The sequence below is a fragment of the Phyllostomus discolor genome, chromosome 1 (assembly GCF_004126475.2).
Source record: "Phyllostomus discolor isolate MPI-MPIP mPhyDis1 chromosome 1, mPhyDis1.pri.v3, whole genome shotgun sequence".
In the NCBI taxonomy this organism is placed as follows: domain Eukaryota; kingdom Metazoa; phylum Chordata; class Mammalia; order Chiroptera; family Phyllostomidae; genus Phyllostomus; species Phyllostomus discolor.
The window spans coordinates 99,969,840-99,992,154 of record NC_040903.2 but is presented as its reverse complement, the minus strand read 5'-3'; the positions used below and the strand labels follow the sequence as shown (position 1 = coordinate 99,992,154).

General features: G+C 37.3%; 1 protein-coding gene across 1 annotated transcript in view; it reads left to right on the top strand.

The window, feature by feature from the left end:
- HERC6 (HECT and RLD domain containing E3 ubiquitin protein ligase family member 6) overlaps window positions 1-22,315 on the top strand; it is a 64,160-nt gene that overhangs the window by 7,172 nt on the left and 34,673 nt on the right. The window contains 9 exon segments of the mRNA XM_036026668.1: window positions 2,117-2,341; window positions 4,670-4,764; window positions 9,164-9,291; window positions 9,969-10,105; window positions 10,649-10,716; window positions 14,646-14,767; window positions 15,481-15,540; window positions 18,248-18,341; window positions 21,062-21,251. Of these exon segments, the coding sequence (XP_035882561.1) occupies window positions 2,117-2,341; window positions 4,670-4,764; window positions 9,164-9,291; window positions 9,969-10,105; window positions 10,649-10,716; window positions 14,646-14,767; window positions 15,481-15,540; window positions 18,248-18,341; window positions 21,062-21,251 (1,119 nt within the window).

The window sequence follows — 22,315 nt, the reverse complement described above, 5'->3', positions numbered from 1 at the left end:
GCGTGAGCTGGGAACCAAAGTGTCCCAGGTTCGATTCCCAGCCAGGGCACATGCCTGGGTTGCAGGCCATAACCCCCAGCAACCGCACATTGATGTTTCTCTCTCTCTCTCCCTCTCTCTCTCTCTCTCTGTCTCCCTCCCTTCCCTCTCTAAAAATAAGTAAATAAAATATTAAAAAAAAAAGAAAAAAAAAGATTTAGTGAGGGAAGGTACACAATACAATAAATATTAGTTTATTTTCTTCTTTTTGAAAATTAGAAAATTTATATTTTTATTGAGGTATAATTCACATACATTATTTAGTGTCAGGTGTAAAACATAACAATTTAAAGTTTGTACACACTGTAAACAAATAAGACTTTGTACACAGTAAGTCTAGCTAATATCTGTCACCATACATAGTAACAGAATTTTTTTTCTTATAATGAGAACTTTTAAGATTTATTCCCTTAACAACTTTCAAATATGCAATACAGTATTATTAACTCTAGTTGCTATGCTGCACATTACATCTTCATGACTTATTTTACAACTGGAAGTTTGTACCTTGACTCCTTTTACCCATTTTACTCCCAACCCTCAGCAACCACTAATTTTTTCTTGGCATCCTTGAGCTTTTTTAAAAAAAGATTCCACATTATAAGTGAGATTACCATATTTGTCTTTGTCTGATTTATTTCACTTAGCATATGTCCTCAAAGTGCATTCATGTTGTCACAAATGGTCCTTCTTACTTACTGAAATGATTTGAATTATTTCCCTGGAGTACTGATTAGTCTTCACATTGGTCTGGAATGTAAAAGCTGTGTAGAACCCAGCACCTGATGCATTTGCGATGGTGAACTGTGAGTTCTCATACACTTTCATGAGAGTGCACTGTCAAAAATTCTTTTCGGTGCATTGTCAAAAATTCTTTTCAGTGATACAAGTAACTTAGAAGAGTTCAAAATAAAAATTAGATATAATAACATAAAAACCTGAGATGTGTTGGCATTTCTCTAGGCAACTAATTAAGCATTAGAACAGCTTTATTTTTGAAGTGATATTAATTATCCATCTCTGGTCAAATTCAACATAAAATGTTGGTTTTCCCCCCCTGTAAAGTCATTTCACAAATATTTATCAAATGCCTACAATGTTTCCAGCAAAGAGGAATATAGCAGTTGACAAACCTAAGATCCTGCTTTTGTGGAGCTAACATTCTGAGGGGAAGTAGGGAAATGAACCTTAAACACAGAGAAAAATAGTTATATAGTTTAACAGACAGAGATAAGAGGCATGAAAAAAAGTGAGTCAGAGTAAGGGACAGAGCGCAAGTACTTAGTTATAGGAAATAGGTCTTTCTATTTATAAAGGAGGTCAGGGAAGCTCTTATATGAGCAGAGACTAAAAGGAAGAGAGGGAGGGAAACATGATGGTAAGGCCGTGATCCAGAAAAATGATCCAAACACAAAGGTGGTGATGCCAAGTGGTGTGATCAGCAACAGCAGGGGATCTGGAAAGTCAGGAGCAAGGGGGGAGATGAGGTTGTGGGGAGTCATGGGGACGCAGGGCTTGTGAGCCATGGTAAGAATCAGACTATTACTGAATAAACTAGAAATTCCTGAAGTGTTCAATCTGACATATTTTTAAAAGATCACTCTGGCTGCTCTTTGGAGAACAGACTGCTGGGGACAAAGGTGGAACTTGGGAGTCCAGCGAAGTGCTATTGTAATTTTCCAGGATGTAAATGACGGTGACCTGGCTGCTAAGATGCTAACAGTGGGGAAGTGAGAAGTGGTTGGATTCTGGATAAACTCTGAAGGTAGAGGCTTAGGATCTGCTGGGTTGGAGAGTGTAAAAGAGAGAAAAGTTAAGGATGACTCCCAAGGTTTTTGGCCAGAGCACCTAAAAGAGCACAGGTGCCCTTTACTTGGAAGAAGAGGAGCAGATGTGGTTGGAAGAGATTTTTGAAGGTGATCTTGACCATCCATCCCCCTTGCCTCTAATCAGAACACTTTAACCTTTATCCCTGTTTTATTCTTTAAAGATTTTTAGAATTAGGGTGGTAATTTCTATTTGAATTTGGTATTCCAAAGTGTGTGCAATTCTGAATTTCTCTTCTCTATTTTTGTAGATGGCCAAGTGTTTTCATGGGGGAAAAACAGCCATGGGCAGCTGGGCCTGGGGAGGGAGGTTCCCTCCCAGGCCAGCCCGCAGAGGGTGAGGTCCCTGGAGGGGATCCCACTGGCTCAGGTGGCTGCAGGAGGGAGCCACAGCTTTGCTCTGTCTCTCTCTGGGACTTCATTTGGTTGGGGAAACAACAATGCAGGGCAGCTGGCCCTTACGGGAAAGGCCCCAGGTAAGGAGATAGTCTTGTTCCTGCACTAAATTATTCTTTCTTCTTGGTTGGAGGACCAACTCTGCAAGGGGCAGTATCGATGGTGTGAACAATGGTTCCCAAACTTGATGGCACATTAGAATCACCTGGAGGGTTATATTAATTTTTTTTAAAGATTTCATTTATTTATTTTTAGAGAGCGGAAGGGAGGGAGAAAGAAAGGGAGAGAAAGATCAATGTGTGGTTGCCTCTCACACGCCCCCTACTGGGAACATGGCCCACAACTAGGCATGTGCCCTGACTAGGAATTGAGCCAGTGATCGTTTGGTTCACAGGCCAGCACTCAATTCACTGAGCCACACCAGCCAGTGCGATGTTAATTTTTGATAGTTGCTGTAACAAATTACCACAGACTTTTGTAGCTTAAACAACACAGATTTACTCTCTTATTGTTCTGGTGGTGTGAAGTCTAACCCAGGTCTCACTGAGCTAAAATCAAGGTGTCAGCAGGACTGTGTTCCTTTCTGGATGCTGTAGGACAGGAGTCATTTTTTTTGCCTTCTCTAGACTAGCTTCTGGAGACTACCTGCTTCCTTCATTTACAGCCCCCTTTCTTTTTCAGAGCCAGCAATGGCTGGGTAAGTCTTTCTCAAGTCACATACTCTAACACTGACTCTTCAACTTCCCTTTTCTTCAGTGAAATGACCCTGTGATCTCCCTGTTTTAAGGTCAACTATTAGCAACTTGAATTCCATCTGCTTCCTTAACTCCCCTTTGACATGCACCCTAACATACTCTCAGGCTCTGGGAAAAGAATGTGGACATCTTTAGGAGGCTGTTATTCTGTCTACCACAAGAGCATCCCAAAATCCCAATGTCTGCATTGGACCCTATACCAATTAATCAGGATGTCTGGGGATGGAAGCCAGGCATCAATCATTAATAAAGATCCCACAGGTGGATTCCAATGTGCAGCAAAGTTTGGGAACCGCTGGGTTAGAAGCCTGCTAGCGGTAGGGGAAGCAACCAGTTCCTCTGGAAACCTTTAAACCAGGGGTATCAAACTCATTTTCACCGGGGCCACATCAGCCTCACGGTTGCCTTTTAAGGGCCAAATGTAATTTTAGGACTGTATAAATGTAACTACTGCTTAACATTTAAATGAAGAGTTCAACACTGCTGCCAAGCAAAAACAAGGTGCCGGGCTAGATAAAACAAAGTGGAGAGCCAGACTTGGCCCACAGGCCTTGTGTTTGTCACCTGTACTTTAAACAAAACTTATTGTGAATTCTTCCCCGTGGACCCTGTTCCCTGTTCAGTTTTCTTCATTTAGCTAACATATATCTAGTACCGGTTAAGTGCTAGTACCATGCTGAGCACTTACATCTAATTTCATTTAACATTGTCAAAATGAATTAGGTTCTTGTATTTTCTAAATTATTATTATATATTCACAGAATATGTACTGTGTGACAGAAATGAATACAACATGATAACACTATGATTAGGAAAAAGGTCTTGAAGCTTGGCTCTCCAGGGCAATAGACTCAAGCATTCCTGAAGAGTAAATGTTGGGTTGGCCAAAAAGTTTGTTTGTTTTTTTTCTGTAAGATGGCTCTAGTAGTTCTTAGTTGTCTTTAACTTCATTCAAAACAATTTTGTTGGATTGTATTGTGACAGCTGTCACATCAGTGTGCTTTTTTAAAAAAACTGATCAAAGTTGGTGAATTTTTGTGTAGCCATTTCAATATTGAAGATAGAAGAAAATACACAACATTTTAGGCATATTATACTTTATTTATTATTTAAGAAAGGTAAAGACATACTGAAATGTAAAAAAGTTTGTGCATTGTGTAGAGAAGGTGCTGTGACTACAAACGTGTCTAAAGTGGTTGTGAAGTTTCCTGGTGGAGATTTCTCACTGGACGATGGTCTACAGTCAGGTAGACAAGTTGAAACTGATAGGGATCAAATCGAGACATTAATGAAGAACAATCAACATTATACCATGTGGTAGATAGCCAATATATCTCAAAATATCCAAATCAATAAAGTTATTGGTGAAAATGAAATATGTGTCTTTTATTTTACAGAGAAAACCATATAGACTTTTAGGCCAACCCAATAGTTTCCAGAAATAAATGCTAAAAGACTGCTTTTCTTTTCTTTCCTTTCCTTTTCTAAATCAGGGCTTTCCCTTTGTTTTATAATACTTCTGATTAAAAATACTTCTAAAAATTATGTTAATGAATTATAAGGTAATAAAACTATGAAAAGTATAATAATATAAAAACTCATGATATCTGATTCTGCTTCTTATAGTCTAAAAATTCTGCGTTCTTTCAGCAGTGCAAAGGTACAAGCCTTATTCAGTTGGTGCACTGAAGAGTCTAGGTGTGATTTATATCAGCTGTGGCTATGAACACACTGCAGTGCTTACCCAGGTAATCAAAAATGTCTTGCTATTTTTTAAAACCCAAGACAAATGTTACCATAAGGTACAGTTACTGATTATTTTTGAAAACAAGATGTGGATCAGTATCTCAGCATATCCATTCAGTGTACAAATATATGAGAGAAGATGTTAGCCCAGTATAAACCATGTTTTCAAGATCCTATAACAAAAGGTAATTTCAGCTTTAGAGTATATTTTTAGGTACTCACTAAATTAGATTAACAGAGGAGATAGTCCTATTAGCAATTATTCATAATGTAGTTCACAGATAAGATTATAGAAGCAGAAAGTAATTTTTACAGTTTTCAATAACCCACATTACCGACTAGAACATATTTTGTTTCACTTCTCAATCGTTAGATATGAGCTGGCTTCCTGAAAGTTTTCCTCCTCCTCGGGTACTGACCATACAGTATATTCCGTTGTGATAGATTTTCTCCATAGCCATAAGGAATAAATTTGAAAACTGCGTAGTTGTAATGTTTATTTAAAAACTAAATATCTAAAACAAGTTTTATTATTTTAAAGGCATGTTTGGATTACATTATTCTTAGTTGACAAGGGAAAGCTAGAGTTGTTTTAATCAAGAATCATCTTTTGAAGGTACCTTGAGACAAATAAAAAGGAAAACACAGTGACCCAAGTTATGAGACACAGTCTAAGAGGGAAATTTATAGTAATTCAGGCCTACTTCAAGAAACAAGAAAAACCTAAAATAAACAATCTAAACTTACACCTAAAGGAGTTAGAAAACGAAGAACAAAACTCAAAATGAGTAGAAAGGGTGGAAATAATAAAGGTAAGAGTAGAAATAAGTGAAATAGATATTAAAAGAAAAACAATAAAAAGGATCAATGAAGTCAAGACCTTGTTCTTTGGAAGGTAAAAAGATAAAAGGTAAAACTGATGAACTTTTAGCCAGACTCATTAAGAAAAGAAGAAAGAGGGCTCAAATAAAATTAGAAATGAAAGAGAAGTGACAAGTAGCACCACTGAAATACAAAGGATTATAAGAAAATACTATGAACAACTATATGCCAACAAATTGGATAACCTGGAAGAAATGGATAAATTCCTAAAACCATATAATCTTCAAGGATGAAACAAAATCTGAACAGACCAATAACAACGAATGAAATCAAATCAGTAATCAAAAAACTCCCAACAAACAAAAGTCCTAGATCAGATGGTTTCATAGGTGAGTTTTACCAAACATTCAAAGAATTAATACTTGTACTTCTTAAACTATTGCAAAAATTTGAAAAGGTGAGAAGGCCAATATTGCCCTGACACCAAAAGTAGACGAAGGCACTACAAAAAAAGAGAAAATTATAGGTCAGTATCCCTGATGAATATAAATGGAAAAATCCTCAACAGAATATTAGCGAACCAAATTCAGCAATATCTTAAAAAGATCATACACCATGATCAGGTGGGATTTATTCCTGGGATGCCAACTTGGTTCAATATCTGCAACTCAGTTAATGTGATACACCACATAAACAAAATGAAGGATAAAAATCATAGGATTGTATCAATAGATGCAGAAAAGGCATTTAAAAAATCCACATTGACTTATGATAAAAAACTCTTAGCAAAGTAGAGTAGAGGGAACATATTTCAACATAATAAAGACAATAGATGACAAACCCATAGCTAACATCATACTTAGTAGTGAAAAGCTGACAGCTTTTTCTTTAAGATCAGGAACAAGACAGGGATGTCTGCTTTTGCCACTCTTACTCAACATATTACTGGAAGTCCTAGCAACAACAATCAAACAAGTAAAAGAAATAAAACTTAACCAAATCAGAAAAAAGGAAGTAAAACTGTCATTATTTATAGATGACATGATACTATATAGATATAACTCTAAAGATGCCAACAAAAAACTATTAGAACTGGTAAATGAATTCAGTTTTAGCAGGATACAAAATTAATATTCAAAAATTGGTAGCATTTTTACACACCAATAATGAACTATAAGAAAGAAAAATTAAGAAAACAATTGCATCAAAAAAATACCTAAGAATAAGTTTAAAGGAGGTAAAATACCTATGCTCAGAAAATTGTGGGACAGTAAAGAAAAAAACTGAAGGAAATACAAATAAATGGAAGTATATACTGTCCTAGTGGTAGGAAAAATTAACATAGTTAAGATGTCCATACTACTGAAGGCAATCTATAGATTCAATGCAATCCCTATCAAAATACCAATGGCATTTTTTATAGAACTAGAACAAATAATCCTAAAATTTATGTAGAACCACAAAAGACTTTGAATAGCTAAAATAGTCATGAGAAAGAAGAAAAATGTTGCAGGTATCATGCTACCTGGTATCAAATTACCTGTATTATGCTGTGTATAATACATACTTTTTGCCCAAATTTTTGAGGGAAGTAAGGATGCACATTACACACAGGTAGTACTAACTCCATGTCTATATAAATGTTTTTAGTTCTTTTTTTATGTTTATGCATTAAAAGTGTACCTCTAGAAAGCAATGATGACATCAGTATGCAGAATAATACACTGGAATACCATAATTGGTTTTGTTTCTAAATATAAATAAATAAATAAATAATTGAATTATGAAATTAAAAGGAAAGATTTTTTCCATGAAAGTTTGGGCCAAAAACATGTGTGTGTGTTATACATGGGAGGGCATTATACACATAACAAAATACAGTATGCTACAAAATTATAATAATCAAAATAGCATGGCACTAGCATCAAAACAGATGCATATTTCAGTGAACAGAATAGAGAGTTCAGAAATAAACCCATGGCTATATAGCCAATTAATCTATGACAAAGGAGGCAAGAATGTACAATAGGGTAAAGATAGTCTCTTCAATAAATGATGTTGGGGAAAGTGGACAGATAATAGGTTGGCCAAAAAGTTCGTTTGTTTTTTTCCATAAGATGGCTCTAGTAGCACTTAGTTGTCTTTAACTTCATTCAAAACAATATTGTTAGATTATTTATTTTATTTTATTTATTTATTTTTAGAGAGAGGGGAAGGGAGAGAGAAAGAGAGGGAGAGAGACACCAATATGTGGTTGCCTTTCTCATGCCCTCCACCGGGGACCTGGCCTGCCACCCAGGCATGTGCCCTAGAATGGAAATCAAACCAGCAACACTTTGGTTCACAGGCTGGCACTCAATCCACTGAGCCACACCAGTCAGGGCCAATTTTGTTAGATTGTATTGTGACAGTTGTCATATCACCGTGCATTAAACAAAACATCAAAACTGGTGAATTTTTGTGCAGCCATTTTAATATTGAAGACGGAAAAAAATATGCAACATTTTTGGCATATTATGCTTTATTGTCTCAAGGAAAGTAAAAACATAACTGAAACATATATAAAGCTTGTGCAGTATATGGAGAAGGTACTGTGACTGACTGAATGTGTCAAAAGTGATTTGCAAAGTTTCTTGGTATTATTATTATTTTTAAAGATTTTATTTTTAAAATTTATTTTTAGAGAGGGAGGGGAGGGAGATAGAGAGAGAGAGAGAGAGAAACATCAATGTGCAGTTGCTGGGGGTCATGGCCTACAACCCAGGCATGTGCCCTGACTGGGAATCGAACCTGCGACACTTTGGTTCACAGCCCGCACTCAATCCACTGAGCTACAGTAGCCAGGGCAGTTTCTTGGTATTATTCATGTTTTGTCCAAATAATTCTTTGCCATGGGGCTGTCTTATGCATTGGAAAGTGGTAAACAGCACCCCTGGCCTCTACCCATTAGAACCCAATAGCAGGAGATAGCTGATATACTGAAAACTACCATATGACCTGCCATGGCTGGTGTGGCTCAGTGGATTGAGCACTGGCCTGCAAACTGTAAGGTCACTGGTTCAATTCCCAGTCAGGGCACATACCCGAGAAGCAGGCCAGGTCCCTGGTTGAGGGCGTGTGAGAGTCAACTGTTTCTCATACAATGATGTTTCTCTCCCTCTCTGTCTCCTTCTCTTCCCCTTTTTATTTAAAAAATAAATAAAATATTTTTAAAAATATTATATGTCTAATGTAACTGAAAAATAAATTTTTAAAAAAATCATCTTTTTAAAAAAGATTATTTTCAGAGGAATGCACAAATAAATAAATGTTAGTGTTACTTTTGAACTGGTTCATTTGTCCATCCATTTATTCTACAAACATGTATTAAGTTCCTAATTCTTAATGGAGTGCCAGTGATTTTTTTGTGTATAATGTGTTAACTCTACATTCATCATTAGAAATAGTAAGTACAGTGCCCCTCCTGCAGGGCTCATATACTCATTATTTCACACTGTGCTCTCATATAACTCTGTTATGAAACATATCTTTTTTTAGTTACTTTCTTGAAATTTGCTCTTTTTTTTTTTTTTTGGACAGAATGGGAAAGTGTTCACATTTGGAGACAATAGCTGGGGACAGCTGGGACACAGCCCCACTGCTAAGAAGAGTGGTCCACAACAGGTGGAAAGAATTAATGGTCTAGTTTCGCAGATAGACTGTGGAAGGTAATAGGCTTTTTTTTTTAGCATGAGTAGAAACTGTTATATTTTATGACTTAGAAATAACTCATATGGAATGTTATCAAAACTTTTAAAACCCTAAAATATAGATAACTTTCTTTTCTGAAATTTACTTTTCAAATAAAGTTTAACTTTCCCATTTCTTTTTCATCCTAGGCATTTAATTTGTTTAATAGGAATTTATTGGAAGTTTACTGTATATGGGCTGCCCAACTAGGTGCAAGGGCAGGGAGTGGGTTTATAACATAAATAGTGGTACTTGTCTACTTAAGGTGATTAAAAAAATTAATCTCATGTTCATGCATGTAGAAGATGATGTATATTTGCATATATATTCAGAGCTTCATATAACCTAATTATGAGGACACTTTGAGTATCATTTACCTAATTCATAAAATAAAACACCTGCATTTATGCACAAGTGATAGAAACCATAGTAAAGACCCATCGATAATGTTCTATGTTTAAGGTTAGTAATAAATTAATATTCACCTACCATTTGTTTAGCCACACCATTTGGTACCTTCTAACCCTGACATTGTGATAAGGGATCTGCATACTTAGTGTAAAATAAGTCTATTTTTGTGTGTGTTAAGAGACATCATCTTTCTCAAAAAGTGTAAGCATCCTGGTCTTTGCTTTATGTATTCTCTCTCTGACAGTTATCACACCCTTGCATACGTCCACACTACTGGTCAGGTGGTATCTTTTGGTCATGGATCAAGTTGCACAAACAGCCTAACTCATCCGGAGGCCCCGATGGAAAACTTTGGCATTAGCTGCCTGATTACTGCTGATGGTATGAGTGGTCCCACTAACTCATGATTTTCTGTTCATTGATGCCCCCGGAGAAGAAAAGTATTATTCAGCTTTCTCTCAAAGGAGTGCACAGAACTATAGTTCATCTAGTATGCTTATTTTTTTCATTTGTAAAATATACATTTTTACTTATGCTGTGATTCCCGGAGTATTTGGTAATCTTGTCTAAAGATTAAGGTAATACAAAAGAAGGTCCCAAAATAGCTATTTAAGCATCAGAACAATACACTTTAATATATTTAATCAAACCTCTTTTAAAGCACATCAGCATGGTTTCATGATGCAAGTGCATGAAAATTAAGCTTTTGGCTAAGTGAATATATGATATGTAACCTGATCACAATCTTTTCTCCTGTTCGTAGTCCATGTCCATTTAGAAGAATATAAGTTGCCTATAAATAAGTAAATTTGGCTTGGGAATACATTAGATTTTTTAAAGACTATTTTTAAGAGTAGTTTTAGGTTTACAACAAAAAATTTTTACTTATAAAACAATAAGCATGGATTTATGACTTTCTTTTAGACCTTGTGGATGTTCAAATCAAACACATTTTTGCTGGAACGTATGCCAATTTTGTGACAACTTATCAGGTATCTATTATACTTTGTTTCTTTTAAAAATCAATTTTCTCCTCTAGATTTCAAAGTAGTATTTGAAATATTGTATCATGTGTATGTATTCAAGTTCTTATTTAAATAATAAGACCTTCTCATAGAATGCTTTTAAAAAATATTATGTAATTCTCACTTTCTCTTTTGCTTTTCTAGTAGCTGAGACCCCCAAATTCATTGCCTTCCCACTAACTTTTTATTATTAAGTAAGAATATTAAAAATGATAATAAAGGCAATGAATAATGTCAGTTGTCGTCATCATGAATTAAGCACCAATCTGAGTACTCCAAATGGATCAATGGGTTTAATCCTCATATCAACTCCAGTTGGTGTTACTTTCGTCCATTTTACAGATGACAAATACTGAGTCTCAGAGAGTAGACTCCCCCACAGTTGCCTTGCTAACAAGTGGCAGAGATGATTCGAGGCCAGGCAGTCCAGCCTCAAAGTTGACACTTTTGCCCACCATACTAGTGCTTTGCTAATTGTTAATTGTTAACAGAGAGGACTTTATTATTATATTTCTGGGTGAATTCTGAAGTGTTTTTGTGGAGACAAAGGCATACATGTAATTGTTATTTTCCTAATCTGTACTTTTTTCTATGATGAGGAATGTTTTAAATTTGACATTCATATAGACCCTTACTATATTCCCTGGGACAGAAAATGGTGAGAAGTGGAGGTGTCTGTGTTGCTGGTGATAGTCAGGAGATTGTACTTGCTGTCATAGCTATTCAATCAAAAATGTCTCCTGTGTTTAAGGTGCTTGGGGTGAAAGTAAATAATACAAGGATTCTATTGTTTGTATCCGATAAGGTTGCGTTCATTCATGGTGTTTGGAGTCTACACGAAAGGACAGATAATAAACATGAAAATGCAAAATAAATAAGATTCTGTTAGAGTGTGACAAGTGCTCTGAGGAAAACAAAATGGGTCGTTTGAGGTGGGTTTCTTTAGAAATGTCAGTCAGGGAAGACCTCACAGAGGCTGTGGCATTTGAGCAAAAATCTTTGCCAAGCTTAGATTCAGAGAAAGAGCATTTTAGGTAGAGAGGAGGACACATAGGAAGCCCTAGTGTAAGAATACAGTTAGTCTGTGTGAGGAACCGAAAGAAAGCCCGTCAGACAGCTTGATAGGAAAGGATGAAGAATTCCATGAGATGGAGCCAGGGATGTAATGGGGTCAGTATGTGGGATGAGGTCAGTTTGAAATGTCTTTGGAGAGGACTTACGAGTTTAGTTGGATGTCTAAATCTGGAGCTCAGGGAGGACGTCAGCACTAAAATACAAATATGGTATCAAAGTCCTGATAGTTTTTATTTATTTTTTATAAAGGTTTTAATTTTAATTTTTTTTTTTTTAGCAAGAGGGGAAGGGAAGGAGAAAGAGGAGAGAACCACACATCAATGTGTGGTTGCCTCTCACATGTCTCCTATTGGGACCTGGCCCGCAACCCAGGAATGTGACCTGACTGGGAATCGAACCAGTGACCCTTTGGTCTGCAAGCCCACGCTCAATCCACTGAGCTACACCAGCCAAGGCTCTTGATGATATTTAAAGCCAGGGGCCTGGATAAAAGGTTACCTAGAGGGAAAGTAAAAATGAGAAGAGAAAGGGAACAAAATCCAGCTTTGAGGGCTTCTCCAGGTAGAGGTTAGGCAGTGAGGAGGAGCCAGAATAAGAGACTGAGAAGGACCAGTTTCTGGGGTAGGAGAACACCAGGGGAGGATGCCTTATCAAGCCAAGAGCAGATAAAGAACTATTTCTAGAAGGAGGAAGTGCCAGTCCTGTCACGTACCTCGGAGAAGTGAATGGAGGAAGATGAGCAGAGTTCTGTTTACGTTGTTAAGACTGAGCCATCTCAAGGGAGAATGGATGAAACCTGACTTAGTGGGATAGACAAAGAGTAGGAGAGGAACAAGTACAAACAATGGCTGTGACAATTCTGAGTTTTATTTTGAAGGGGAATAGAGAACTGTGGGAGGGTTTTGTTATTGTCTAGAGAGGTAACAGTAACGTATGTTTGTGTGCCAGTGAGAATGATCCATTTCATATGGAGAAAGTAATGATGCATGAGAAAAAGTGAACAACTGTCGTAACTGTAGAGAGAGACATGCGTGTTGGGGGTGGCTGCTACTGCCATCCAGTGGGTGGAGGCCAGGGATGCTGCTGAACATCCTACAGTGCACAAAACGGGCCCTCACAACAAAGAATTATCTGATGCAAAATACCAGTAGCGCCATTTTAGGAACCCTGATCCAGGGCATGAGTGGCTGAGGTGGAGCAGAGGAGAAGATTGGAGATGAGATCAAGAACTAAGAGATTGAGGTGGGAAATGAGTTAATCAATTCTGAAGTAGCCCAGAATGACAGGAAGAATGATGGCAGGCATAGTGGTGTTGAGAAAGACAGTCAGCAAGGTGCTAGAGTTTTCAGTGACTGAAGGGTAGTGACGAGGACATTGGGAGATGATTATAGAAGGAGAGGCAGATGATATAGTCTGATGTCATGCCCTCCAAAGGAGTCAGAATTTTGAAGCAAAAGTGGAAGAAACGATATGTAGGTGCCAATAGGGAGTACCTTATTGTCCTAAAGTTCCTGGCACGTGGAAGAAAAAAAAGCTTCTTCATGACTGAACTACAGGGGATACCCAGGACTCAAATAAAGAAACTGGAGGGAACTTGAGGAGTCATGGTTACACATTTTTTTCAAAATATTTTTATTTAAACAAAAGTGATGCAGGATTTCCTGACTCATCACAAGTTCAGTAGAGACCAAGGTATAACATAGAGGGGAACACTAATGTCTTTGAAAGACTATATTAGAGACTGATTATTCTTTCCAAGATGGTGATTTCTGACACCTTTGGCTAAACCATTTGGTTTCAAGTGTTGTACAGAACCATGGTTCTCAAAGTGTGGTCCCCAAACCAGCAGCATTGGCATCACCTGGGAATTCACCAGATATATAATTTTGAGCTCCACCCCTGCTATATTGAATCAGAAACTGTGGGGATGGGTCCAGCAATCTATGCTTTAACAAGATCACCAGATGATTCTGTTGTACACTGAAGTTTGAAAACTACTGATATAAAAGTAAAAATCTGTGGCTGGTTAAAGAGGAGAAAGAAACTAGTATTTACTTACCTCCCAGGGAGGTAAGTATTGGGTATTGTAACCTCACTTTTTTATTGTGGTAAAATATATATCTACATATCTATATCTATAATATATGTGTAACAAACTTTGCTATTTTAACCAATGTTAAGTGAACAGTTTAGTGGTATTAATTGCATTCACAATGTTGTTGGATGCAACCATCACCACTGTCCATCTCCAAAGCTTTTCCTCACCACAAACAGAAAACACATTAAATGTGTAACACATTACCTCCCACCCCCATCCCAAGGTAATTTGTAATCTACTTTTTGTGTACATGTAAATGTTTCTACTAAAATAAGTGAAATCATACAATATTTGTCCTTTTGTGTCTGGCTTATTTCACTTAACATATTTTCAAAGTTCATGTTGTAGCAGGTATCAGAATTCCCTTCTTTTTTATGGCTGAATAATATTACATTGTATGTATATATACAATATTCATCTGTTAATGAACATGACTATTGTAAATAATGCTGCACTAAATATTGGCCTACAGATTATCTGTTTGAGTTCCTGTTTTTAATACATTTGTGTTATCCCATTTTTTTAAATGATAAATTAAGGTTCAGACCAAGCAAAGTGGCCAAAGCTAGGAACTAGAACAACCAGACCAATCTGATACCATATCTCCTCCCACCAACCCCACTGTCTAAGAGCACTGGTCCTATCTACCAGCTTTACTGGGTTATCTGTTACTCTGCACGTGTGAGTGTGTTCCTGATTGTTCTTTTTTTTTTCTTCCTTGAAGGATACTAGTTCCACAGATGTTTCCAGGAAAACCTTGCCAGAAATAAGCCGAATTAACCAGTCCCAGGTGGAACAATGGATGGCAGTGACAATTGGAAGTACTGGACATGAAGTGGCTAAGAGGTGGCTCTGTCAGATCATTATAAACCACTCTTATTTAATTCTGAAGCCATGGTCATTTTACCTTAGACATAAGAGAGAGGGCTTGGCTTTGTTATGAAGGCATTTGCATTTCCCATGATTCCTTTCAGCCACCTCTTAGTTTGAAAAAGTCATTGACTTACTCATTGATTCATTGTTCACTTAACAGAGGTATACAGGGTGGGGCAACAGTGGGTTTACAGTTGTTCGTATGGAAGATAGTACAATAATTAATAAATAATAATACAAGAATAAACTATGTGTTTTGCATACTCACAACTGTAAACCTACTTTTACCCCATTCTGTATTGAGGACACACAATATTCCAGGCACCTTGATAGGTGAGGGAGATGTAGGAGAGAATTAGAAATGCTTTCTGACTCTCAAAATCTTCCCTAAAGTGAACTTTTTAAACTATGAAATATCTTCATAGTTTATTCTCTGGAGCTCCATAATTTATGTTTTCAGAAGGATGGATTTTGTTTACGTCTAGGTGACTTGACCAAATCAGCTAGGAAGGCCGTTGTGAGACTCAGCAGTCACATGCACAAAGTATAACCAGCATTTGGAGGGCTCTTAGCAGAATTGTTATTTTCATTATTAATGGTTGCACATCATCAGTTATCTTCAGACATGAGAGGAGGCAAGCTTTAGAGTATGTTATGACTTAATCTTTATGTTATTACTTTTGCAGTGAAATTAGAATGATATTTTCATCTCCTGCTTGTCTGACTGCAAGTTTTTTAAAGAAAAGGTAATATTTACATGAGATTTACCTTCATTTAAAGCACTGGGGAATATTTTAAATGAAATCTTTGAAGTCAGCCAGTTCAATTTGTGCATTTTGCTATCTACAAACAAAAAGCCCAACACAAAACTCCACAGGTTATTACAGAATTCTTCCATATTGTAAGATAATTATATATCAGACCACTATTAAGTTGTAATACCTAATTCACATTGTTTACTTCCTCTATCCTGCCCTCCTTTGTTCTCTAACTTGGAGGAATGGTGGTTTTTTCCTGGATCTTTGTTTCTATGGGTATCATTTCATTGCCTTAGTACTTAAAGTCCAAGGGTGTACTTTGCAGTTCCCTATTTATCTTTAGTCTTACTATTATAGAAGAAAATCTGTTTGGTTTAAGAGTTGGTATAACCCAGTAGTTTAAACAATTCCTTTGCATAATGTTCAACATATGGTCTTATATTTCTTCCCCTCCTTCTATACTCATCAGTACTGTGACTAAGAACGATTAAAAGATAAGCTGAAGCATGTTAAACATTTTAAGAGTTTATTTGAGCAAATATTGATTCAAATGGGATAGTGCCAAACTGGAAGTGGTTAGGTGCATTCTGCTGATAGGAGCCAGGGGAGAGATTGGTGTAGTGATAGTGCAGAAGCAAAGAAAGGAAATTATTTGATTGGCTATAGCTTTAAGCATAAGAAAAGCTTTGTAGCATAAGCATCTTAACTGTTAGCTATTTGTGACTGTTGTCTTTAGGTTTTGATTTCATAACTTTAAAGCATTTACAAGCTTAGGTTTTAGTCTGTTTATGTAGGCCTCCATGGCATTAGAGCCTCCACAGTCTAACAGTTTCCTTGTTTAATTAATTTAACAGTATAGAAAGGAGAAGATGAATGAGAAGATAGCAGCATGAAGGGGCCCTTAGGTTGCCCTCTGCCTTCTCTGGAGGCTGGTCCCCTGCTGGTCAATCTGCAGCCCATATAACTCATTTCAGTCCTCACCAAGTCAGGTCCTGTCCCTCCCCTTGTTGAGCTGGCCTCAAGTTGGCTCATTGGTTCAAATGATACACATCTGGTAACCAACCCCTCCTGGCCACTAGGTGGTGCTGGCTTAACCCCTGTTGCAGCTATTCCTTGACCCTACACACCCCACATTTACTGTATTTTTTTTTTAATTTTTAAAATTACAGTTTACACTGAATATTGTTTTGTATTATTGTCCCATTTGTTCCTAAGCCAAATGCATTCTCAGCCACTCCAACAACTTCATCTGGGAGCCAGAGAAGCCCAGGGAAGTTCACTGTCATGGCCTCCCACTGGTAGCTCATGGGGCACTATCTTTCTAGAGCTCAAAAAAGCATCCCTGTCCACATCTGCATATCCCGGACAAAGGCAGGAGAAGAGAAATTAGGACACTGCTTCCTAATTTCTGCCATTTCTCCCATTTGCTGTCCTCTTTTTGCCATCTTTCCAGGATGGGATTAAGGGCTCTACCATACAAAGTACCTTCTTTCTTTTCTGCTCTAGTCTTTTTCTACACTGAGAATATCATCTTTTAAAGTAGACATGTATCCTCACAGGAGTGATGAACCTCAAGGTGCGGTCTTACAATGTCAAAGGCTGAAAAGTAGAGTATATTTAACAATATAGTCTTTGATTTAGTACTTGCATAACATTTTAGCCCTGAGGTTACTATTGTTGGCTAATCCAGAAAGTATAAAGTATTTTTTGATAGAACATTATAACGACAAATTGTTTGGCAGAATGCAGGTTTCTCAGATATCACCAACATGACCCAGGGAAGAACAGCACCACACCTATACAAAGCTTTAATAGTGTTTCTGAGAGGGGAGGCCAGGTCGGAATTTATTGAGTATTGGCAGTTTGGGCCCTGTCTGGTGTGGCTCAGTGGATTGAGTGCTGGCCTGTGAACCAAAGAATTGCAAGTTTGATTCCCAGTCAGAGCACATGCCTGGGTTGTGGGTCAGGTCCCCAGTAGGGGTACGTGAGAGGCAACCACACATTGATATTTCCCTCCCTGTTTCTCCTCAAAATCAGTAAATAAAATCTTTTAAAAAAAGAATTGGCAGTTTGGCTTAAGGCAAGTTTTACAATATGGGAAGGGGAGGGCTTGATTATGATTGGGAAAAGATACTAGGATCCTAGATGAATGGAAACAGCAAGGATATGATTTGTGAAGCAAGAGAATCAAAGAATTGGCATAAACTGTGGATGCTTTTCATTGAAGAGTTAATGGGTCTTTTCAGGAAGTTCCCATAATGAACAATCAAACCATTTGCTTGGGCAAGTGTCTCTTGAAATAGTAAAGTCATGCTAATGAAACAGTGGAATCCCACAGTAATGTAAATGTACGTGGTAAGGAATGTGTGGGGGTATTGGAGTCGGGGAGTAAGTAGTTTCAGTTCTTTGCAAGATGAGAGTGGGGGTAAATGCTTTCAGTTCTCGGACCCAGCATATAAAATTTTGATGTTATTGCAGCTATTCTGGAGGTAATACATTGTTACTCTCTTTTAGCAGAACATAAATTTCATGTGTTTTTTTGTGCCAAGTAAATTGGTTATTTTGAAAGGCAAACTTTAAGAAAAAAAGTTTATATCTGACATGTAATAAAATAAAACTAAATAATGACATATGAAGTGTAAAAATGTTCCTTTCCATTTATTTATGTGGTTTTTTGCATTTCTTTAATCCAAAGAGAATCTGGAGAAATAAATTCCATTGATGTGGACTTAGAAATGGCAAGTGATACCTTCCAGAAGTTAACAAAAAAGGATTGGATTTCATCGATGGTAATTGTCCATATTTACTTGAGAAATAGAGTAATAGGATTTCCTTATAGAAACCAATATGATTATAGTTTAATTTTGTTGGGAACTGAGTCAGGGGACCTGATAGGCAGGGGCTAGTGTTCATTTTGTGGTTGCTGTATTTCAGACACTGTATTAGTGGGAAACCAGAAAAGCTGGCTTTCATGGCTGCCTATCGCTACCAGACCAATAAGCAGAGACAGGGATTGAATCTCTGTGGGTGCTTTATTCAGATGACCAGAGATCTGAGAAGATGGTGGGTTATGTACCCTAACAGACCATCTTAAATTCCATTTCAAACCAACCCTTTTTATAAGGAGAAGAAAGGTGTAAGTAAGGGGTTTGGCATTCAGGGAAAAATTTAATCAGAAAAAAAGCTGCAGCATTCTTTCATTTGTTGATGGGTAGTTCTTTATCTGTCTACCTAGGCAGTGAGCATCTCTCCCTGGAACGCAATGGCTCAGATACCATCTTCATCATTTGCAGGCCTCCTGGGGCACACAGGTGGAACTGCTTGTGGTTTCCCAGAGTCAGAGTGGGTCATACCCTCAGTTCCTGAATCAATAGCTTTTTACATGCATTAGTTACTAAGCTTACTATTTCCTAAAACTGAAATTTCCCAACTCTTGAGCCCCCCATCATTAGGCGCTGGCTCTTATGTTTGAGCACTTAAATGTACACATGACAATATTTTTATTTTCAAGATGAGAAAACTAGTGTTTGAGAGGTAAATAACTTCTAGCATAACATGAAAAGAACACTAGTTGGGAAGCAGGATAACAAAATCCTTTGTCCTTTATAATCTTTGGGTCACACTTTATTTACCTATATAAGTTGAGTTCATCTTTAAGGTCTATTCCAATGTAATACTTTCTGGTTGTGGGTGGTGTTGGAAGGAAAATCTTCCCTCTACCAATTTAGGTTCAGTATGTTTGGGCGCTTGAGAACTGACAATAGACAGATTAACAGGAACACAGAAAACAAGCTTTATTCCCATGCATGCGGAAGTGTTTGGATGAAAAGTTTCCACGAATAGCTAGTGATGAGGGCTTATATACCAATTTAATAGGGAAAGGGAGGGGGGAGAAAGAAAATAAGTGGAGTTTGGGGGGAGACAAATGGGCTTCTGGGGGGACAAATGGAAGATATGACAGCTTGTGATAGTGTTTGTTTTTGCAATTTCTCATCCAAGTGCAACTGAAGCTTGGGGTTTATGGCTGTTTTACACTTGGAAGCCTTTAGTCAGATAAGAGAACCTCTGAAGGCTTCTTTCTGCATCAGCTGTATCTCAAATGTCTTCAGTTTAAAGTTATCTTTATATCATCATGGGTCCCTACATCTGAAGGGGAAAGAGGAGGGTGTTCCTTCATGTGTAGTGGACACTACCTTTTTATTTTCAAGATAAAGAATAGATTTTATCAAGTGTATTTTAAAACCAAATTTTTTTAGGTGATAAGGGGGATGACTTGCAGTGCTATATTCCCAGTGTGTGTTCCAAAGAACATTATTTACACAGAATGCTCCATGAGAAAGGGTTCTTAGTGAAACAGTTTGAAAACTTAGTTTCATTGGCTGGGGCCCTACAAATTAGACTGAGAAAAGACAGATTAATAGGTGAAAAACAAACAGAAGTTTGTTCATGGGTGCATCCTTCATATATACTTAATGATAAGAAATTTAAAGGCAGTTAGAACTTTGGTTTATATGATTCTTAGTACAATAATTTTGTAGAGAAGTGACAAGACAAAGGAAAAGGACTTTGAGCTTCTGGAGGCACCAAATTGTGGAAAGGCAAATATATGAGGACACTAATGGTAGAAAAGGGTTAGTGAGGTTTGTTTGTGTAGACTCTTTTTCAGTGACAGATCATCCAGATCATCTCTGCTGATATGGTTGTTATTTCCTTCCTGGTACAGGAAGTTGGGAGCAGGTAGCCATCTTCACAAAAGGAATCTCTATTCTGTTTTCAGGTAGACAGAGGGAAGCCGGAAGCTTGCTGTCTGTTTTGTTTTGTTTTTACTTGTCTTCAGCTCAAAATGATCCTCATCCCAGAGGGGCATATTTTGGGATGGCATATTCTGTTACCCTTCCCATCTCTGCAGGGGTGACTTGGGCTCCTTCTTTCTAGAGTTCTAGGCTCTGGAACCACTAAATCCTTCAGTAGATCTTTATGTTGGTTGGCAGATTAGGAAAGAGAGTATATAAGGTCATATGAGAGGATGTAGGGGCGCTGTGCCTGAAAGTGTCATATATCACCTTCATTCACATTGGGTCAGCTAGAACTCAGTCACATGGACCCATCTACTTGCAGGGGAGGCTGAAAGACAACATCTTTTGTGGACCCAGGAGGAAGATGAAATGTGATTGGTGAGGTGAACATATGGCATTTTCTCTGCCATGTAGATTTTAGGTGAGATAGATCTGGGTATGGATCCCTACTCTGCCACTTTCTAACTTGAGCCACCTTCATGACTCACTCAGTATGACATGCACATGATTCACTTTTATTTCCTCATGCACTTCAATATAAAATAGGGCGGATGGCTCTCACACACTACTTTAGAAACATTTGGGACGTAAGGAGTGCTGAACAACAGGTTTCAGGAAAACTAAAGTAATCATTCCAATTGGAAAGTGATGGAATCAAATCCAAGATCCCAAAACTTACCAGGGGCTTTTCTCTGATCATGTTTCAATTGCAGATAATGACATGTCTCAAGGAGAATCTACTCAGAGCTCTTCCACATGCTTCTCCACACCAAGAAGCAGTATCAATTTTCCTTCTGCTCCCACAATGTCCTGTGATGCAAGATTTTGGGAATTCAGAAACTCTGGTGGTTCCATTTGCACAGGTCATTTGTAAAATGAGTGACAGATCTTTAGACATCCTGAGTAAGTCTGATTACTTTCATGTCACTTTATCTGTACTCTCAATAGACTGTCTGAAGTACAGGTTGTAGCAAATTTTGGATAGAAGATTTCAAAATGCAAAAATATTTGAGTACAGGATATGTGAATTACTGAAAAGATAACCCTAAAACTATTACAAACATTACTGTTATCATACAAGGCATGTTAATTCTTAGACTTAGATATGGCTTTGACATCAGAGCTTAATAACCAGAGGATCCAGTTAAGACAATCCATTTTAAAACTTCTTGCTCATGTTGTTTTAAATAAAACTTTAAACATTTTTAAAAGAGGTGATGAAAAGAAATATTAAGCTTCGTGTTATTTTTTTATTCACTGCTATAAGATGTCCTTGTACAAGTTTAAGCTAATGTTCAAGATCCAAAGCTTAAAAAGGTACCAATGATATACACTGTGAAATATCAGCCACCCAGTTCCCTTCCCAGAAAGCCATTACAGAATGTAGTTCCTTGTGCAGCCTTTGAAAGAATGTATTGTTTCTTTTTAATGGTAGCATACCATTCATATTATTTAGCAACTTGCTTTTTCCTGTATAACAGTATATCACGGAGAGCATTCTGTTATTAGACCTATGGAACTGCCTTATTCTATAATATTTAATGGCTGAATAGTATTCTGTTGGGAGGATATACTATGAATTGTTGTTTCTAAACTTTTGCTATTATAATGCTAACATGCATTTCTTTGTACATATATAAATTTACACAGGCAGGGAAAATTCTAGAAAGTGAAATTACTGAGTCAAGTTTTATGTGCATTTTAAATTTTAAGAGATTTGGCCAGACTTCCACAGAAGTCTGGGCCACCATGTTGCCCAACATTAAGTGGCCACCATTTACACTATAGTCTAAGTAAATTGCACCCCTGGAGTTTGGGCAACATGGCAGGCCTGACAGATTTATCAGTTTATGTCCCATGAACAAATATGAGAGCATTAGCCCATGCATTTTTCTACAGTGTTATTGAACTTTGGTATTTTCCAGTATGAAAAGAATCTCTTAATTTTAATTTACTCATTGTGAATG